The sequence below is a fragment of the Saccopteryx leptura genome, chromosome 6 (genome assembly GCF_036850995.1).
Source record: "Saccopteryx leptura isolate mSacLep1 chromosome 6, mSacLep1_pri_phased_curated, whole genome shotgun sequence".
In the NCBI taxonomy this organism is placed as follows: domain Eukaryota; kingdom Metazoa; phylum Chordata; class Mammalia; order Chiroptera; family Emballonuridae; genus Saccopteryx; species Saccopteryx leptura.
Window position 1 is genome coordinate 37,147,335 of NC_089508.1, and position 6,000 is coordinate 37,153,334.

The 6,000-nt window shown below is 41.6% G+C and overlaps 1 protein-coding gene across 9 annotated transcripts in view; it reads left to right on the top strand.

Annotated features, from left to right (window-relative positions):
* WDR89 (WD repeat domain 89) overlaps positions 1-5,616 on the top strand; it is a 46,342-nt gene extending 40,726 nt beyond the window's left edge. For 5 of the 9 annotated variants that reach the window (XM_066343368.1, XM_066343361.1, XM_066343369.1 and 2 more), the window contains exon 3: positions 4,051-5,614. In XM_066343368.1, coding sequence (XP_066199465.1) covers positions 4,082-5,242 — 1,161 coding nt within the window. In that variant the 5' untranslated portion in view covers positions 4,051-4,081 and the 3' untranslated portion in view covers positions 5,243-5,614. Of the gene's footprint in view, positions 1-4,050 lie in introns of all 9 variants that reach the window. The other 4 variants (XM_066343362.1, XM_066343365.1, XM_066343363.1 and 1 more) reach the window with 1 other exon arrangement.
* The last annotated feature ends 384 nt before the right edge of the window (positions 5,617-6,000 follow it).

Sequence of the window (6,000 nt, forward strand, 5' to 3'; positions counted from 1 at the left end):
GTCACTCAGTTGCAGCATGGCCCCAGATGGGGGTTGCTGGGTAGATCCCTGGTCTGGGTGCATGAGGGAGTCTGTCTCTCTATCTCCCCTCCTCTCACGTGGAGAAAGAATTTAAAAAAGAAAAATAAGAAAATGATTGTTTTTTCAAATCTCAGTGTAATCGTTGATCAGGCAATGATAATCCAGGGATGCTAAAAATCTTCGGATGAATGGTTGTTGGAGAATAAATAGGATATTCATACCGTCTCAATATATGACTCCTTGATTACTAACTGCAAAGGAAGGCGTATACATTTAAAATGGAGGGATCTGACAGTCACTATTTTAAACAAGTGACCAAACTTGGTATTGTGTGCCTCCCTGATGTGATGCAATAAAAAGTACCCAGTCTCACCTAAATAGTATCCCAGCTGAAAATGTTAACATGGAATCTACCCATGAAGAAACAATTAGAAAAATCCAGCCTGACCAGGTGGTGGTACAGTAGATAGAGTGTCGGACTGGGACACAGAGGACCCATGTTCAAAATCCTGAGGTCGCCGGCTTGAGCATGGGCTCATCTGGCTTGAGCGTGGGCTCACCAGCTTGAGCTGCGAGGTTGCTGGCTTGAGTGCGGGATCATAGACACGACCTGATGGACGCTGGCTTGAGCCCAACGTCGCTGGGTTGAGCATGGGGTCACTTGTTCTGCTGTAGCCCCCCGGTCAATGCACATATGAGAAATCAATCAATGAACAACTAAGGTGCTGCAACAAAGAAATGATGCTTCTCATCTCGCTCCCTTCCTGTCTGTCTGTCCCTAGCTGTCCCTCTCACTGACTCTCTGTCAAAAAAAAAAAAGAGAGAGAGAGAAATCCAGAATATGTGGTATTTTTGAGACATCTGGCCTGGACTTTTAAGAAAATTCATTGACATAGAAAAGAAATTGATGAGGCGCACTATGACATAGTATTTAGGAATGAAGTGATATTTTGTCTGCAATTAATTTTCAAATACATAGCTCAAAAATAATGTGTGTATGTGTATCTAAAGAGACAGAGTAAGCAAATAAAAGTTAATAATTGGTGGACCTACGAGGTGAAAGGCTATGTGTGTATGTTCAACTTTTTTGTAAGATTTTAAGTATTCAGAGTAAAAGTTGGAGAGGATGCTTATTCCTGTTTTCAATCCACATCTGGCCTTTTAATGTTTTTTGCCCATTGAATTTAATTGTGCTGTTTGGGACTACTCTGATAGATCAAATTCTTCCCCATGTGTTTTAGTGTTATTGGTAATGGTAATACCAGTAATTTTTATGTGTGTATGACAGAACAGAGAGAGGAACAGATAAGGACAGACAGGAAGGGAGAAGGATGAGACGTATCAGTTCTTTGTTGCAGCACCTTAGTTGTTCATCAATTGCTTTCTCATATATGCCTTGACCTGGGGGTTACAGCAAACCGAGTGACCCCTTGCTCATGCTGGTGAGCCTTGCTCAAACCAGATTAGCCGGCTCTGAAATCAACAACCTTGGGGTTTCCAACCTGGGTCCTCCGCATCCTAGTCTGACGCTCTATCCACTGCGCCACCACCTGGTCAGGCAATACTAATAATTTTTATATAATGCCTGATGAGTGTATATATATTATGATATGCCAGACATGCTGAGCACATTATTTTAGTTAATCCTTCTGATAACTCTTGAGTTAGTACTCACTTCTCCTTTTAAAGATGAAAAGAAATGCTTAAAAATCAATCACTAAAGCCTGACCAGGCGGTGGTGCAGTGGATAGAGCGTTGGACTGGGATGCGGAAGGACCCAGGTTCAAGACCCAGAGGTCACCAGCTTGAGCGCGGGCTCATCTGGTTTGAGCAAAAGCTCACCAGCTTGGACCCAAGGTCGCTGGCTCGAGCAAGGGGTTACTTGGTCTACTGAAGGCCCACGGTCAAGGCACATATGAGAAAGCAATCAATGAACAACTAAGGTGTCGCAAGGCGCAACAAAAAACTGATGATTGATGCTTCTCATCTCTCTCCGTTCCTGTCTGTCTGTCCCTGTCTATCCCTCTCTTTTGACTCTCTCTGTCTCTATTAAAAAAAAAGAAAAAATCAATCACTAAAGCAAAAGAATAGCTCTTTATCTTATGAAAATGTGACAATACCATATACAGATGATGTATGATAGAATTGTTACCTGAAACCTCTATAAATTTATTTAATAATGTCACCCCCAATAAATTCAGTTTAAAAAAGGATGAAAATATGAATTTGTGAGGTAGGCTAGAATATTCAGGGTAAGCAAGATAGAAAAATCTGTGGTAGCCTGACCAGGCGGTGGCGCAGTGGATAGAGTGTTGGACTGGGATGCGGAGGACCCAGGTTCGAGACCCCAAGGTTGCCAGCTTGAGTGCAGGCTCATCTGGTTTGAGCAGAACTCACCAGTTTGGACCCAAGGTTGCTGGCTTGAGCAAGGGGTTACTCGGTCTGCTGAAGGCTTACGGTCAGGGCACATGTGAAAAAGCAATCAATGAACAACTAAGGTGTCGCAACAAAAAACTGATGATTGATGCTTCTCATCTCTCTCTATTCCTGTCTGTCTGTCCCTATCTATCCCTCTTTCTGACTCTCTGTCTCTATAGAGAAAAAAATGAAAAAGAAAAATCTGTGGTAGAGTCACTTGGCAAGCATATTTTTCTGGCCTAGTACTTGTGGTACATACAACCTAACATTGAGAGGCAATCTAGTGTGATGGTTAAGAGCAGGGGTCCCGAAACAACGGGCCGCGGGCCGCATGCGGCCCCCTGAGGCCATTTATCCGGCCCCCACCGCACTTCCGGAAGGGGCACCTCTTTCATTGGTGGTCAGTGAGAGGAGCATAGTCCCCATTGAAATACTGGTCAGTTTGTTTATTTAAATTTACTTGTTCTTTATTTTAAATATTGTATTTGTTCCCATTTTGTTTTTTTACTTTAAAATAAGATATGTGCAGTGTGCATAGGCATTTGTTCATAGTTTTTTTTATAGTCCGGCCCTCCAATGGTCTGAGGGACAGTGAACTGGCCCCCTGTGTAAAAAGTTTGGGGACCCCTGGTTAAGAGCATAGTCCCTTAAACCAGAGTGCCTCGGTTCACATTCCAGCTTGACTATTCCGTACTGGGGATCTCTATTCCTGTTGCTGCTGTAACAAATCACTACAAACATAGTGGCTTGAAACAACACAGATTTATTGTGTTATGGTTCTGGAGGTCAGAAGTACAAAACATACTTGAGTGACAGCACTGTGTCTGTCTACCGCCTTTAGCGGTAGACAAATCCTGAGGGCTGCATTTCTATCTGACGGCACTAAAGGAAGATGTCTCCTTGCCTTTCCAGTTTTAGAGGCTACCCACTTACCTCCTTTGTCCAACCTGTGACATATCTTTCTGTGTTTTTCTTCCATAGTAACATCTCCTATTTTCAGGGGTAGTGGTGATTACATTGAGCCAACCAAGATAATCTAGAATAATCTCCTCCCTTTAAAATCAGCTAATTAGCAACCTTAATTCCATCTGCAACCTCAGTTCCTCTTTGCCATATAACCTAACATGTTCACAGGTTCCAGGAAGTAAGGCATGGACCACCTTGGGGGTGGATATATTTTTCTGCCCACACATTTATGTTTAGATTTTAAAGTTGTATAAGGCAGCTGGAACCAGGTATATATGATTCCAAAGTGGAGATAATTAGATTAGATTTGAACAGCAACAAAAAATTACTCAGCAGTGTCTAGACATGTTTTTAAATTCTCTTACTGGCACAAAGTATGTGTATGTGGTAGATTCAATATTCAAAAGTGAATTTAGAAGGAGGTAACTAAGTTACATCATGGTAGGGAAATGATTACAATATTAAAATACTTTTTTTTTTTTTTTTTTACTTTCTTTTTTTTTTTTTTTTTTGGTGACCCATACGGGGACCTTAAAATACATTTTATCTCTGTTTTATATCAGCACTAAGAAGGAATGTTCATGATTTAATTATAATTTTAGAGAAGCTCTGAATTTAATTTTAATTTTTATATTTCTGTTACAGGTTTTTACTACCCTTGGATGCCACTCCTGATATGGAGAAGATTGAGGAACAATTTGCTAATCTGAACATTGTTAAACGTTCCTCAGGAACTAAAGAGCCTGCTTACCTGCTTGGCATAGACACGTCAAAGACTGTACAAGCAGAAAGTGGAAGCTTGGTTTCTGTTCTGTGTTCTGATGGATTAATCAGAATATATGATAAAGAAAGGTTAAATGTACTACGAGAATTTAGTGGATATCCTGGACTTTTTAATGGAGTCAAGTTTGCAAATTCTTGTGACAATGTATATACATCGTGTACAGATGGCACTGTAAAATGTTGGGATGCTCGATTAGCCAGTGAAAAACCTGTCCAGCTGTTCAAGGGTTACCCTTCCAATGTATTTATCAGTTTTGATATCAGCTGTAATGATCATGTCATTTGTGCTGGTACAGAAGTAGTTGATGATGATGCATTGTTGGTATTTTGGGATGCAAGAATTAATTCTCAAGATTCATCTATTAAAGACCCACTTGGTACATACTCAGAAACACATAGTGATGATATCACTCAAGTATGTTTCCATCCCAGCAATCCCAACATGGTAGTCTCGGGGTCAACTGATGGCCTAGTGAATGTATTTGATATTAGCGCTGATAATGAAGAAGATGCACTGGTTACAACTTGTAACTCAGTTTCATCAGTAAGCTATATTGGTTGGTCTGGGAAAGACTATAAACAGATATACTGCATGACGCATGATGAAGGATTTTGTTGGTGGGATCTTAATCATCTGGATACTGATGAACCAATTACACGTTTGAACATCCAGGATGTTAGAGAAGTAATTAATGTGAAAGGAGGTATTTTAGACTATTTGGTTGGGGGCCTGTATCATGAAAAGTTAGACAAACTGTTTATTGTTGGAGGAACAAACACAGGAATTATTCACTTAATGAGCTGTACTACATCAGGATTGACTCATGTGACCAGCCTTCAGGGAGGGCACGCTGCTACAGTTCGTTCTTTCTGTTGGAATATGCAAGATGGTTCTTTGCTAACTGGAGGAGAAGATGCCCAGCTGTTACTCTGGAAACCTGGAGCGATAGAGAAGACATTTACAAAGAAAGACAGCATGAAAATAGCATCCTCTGTTTACCAGCGAGTTCGAACTCACAGTAATGATTCTTATAAGAGAAGAACAAAGCACTGATATTACATTGGGAGTTTACTTGATAGAAGTTATAGTTGCAAATAATTATTTTTATGTATTACCTGGGGAAGACATGTTGAAAGCTCACATGTAAAAACAAGCCGGTAGCAAACAGTCCTGGGAAAATGTTGAGAATGGTTTAATTTAGTCTTCACATATTCTAAAATTATTTTTTTAAAGGTATCAGTTGAGTATATAATCAGTGAATTGAAAGTAAAATTACTTTTCTCATTTTGAAAACTCATCTGTTGAGTTAGTAAATGTTGGGTTTAAAACATATCTTTGATGCCCTGGCCGGTTGGCTTAGTGGTAGAGCGTCGGCCTGGCGTGCAGAAGTCCTGGGTTCGATTCCCGGCCAGGGCACATAGGAGAAGCGCCCATCTGCTTCTCCACCCCTCCCCCTCTCCTTCCTCTCTGTCTCTCTCTTCCCTTCCCTTCCCGCAGCCGAGGCTCCATTGGAGCAAAGATAGCCCGGGCGCTGGGGATGGCTCCTTGGCCTCTGCCCCAGGCGCTAGAGTGGCTCTGGTCGCAACAGAGCAACACCCCGGAGGGGCAGAGCGTCGCCCCTGGTGGGCGTGCCGGGTGGATCCCGGTCGGGCGCATGCGGGAGTCTGTCTGACTGTCTCTCCCCGTTTCCAGCTTTGGAAAAATACAAAAAAAAAAAACCAAGACATATCTTTGATAAAGACTTTTTAGAGGTAGATGGCTGGTGTGACTTAAAAAAGCAGGTGGTTTGGGCTGTGTTTTTTTTTTTAAGC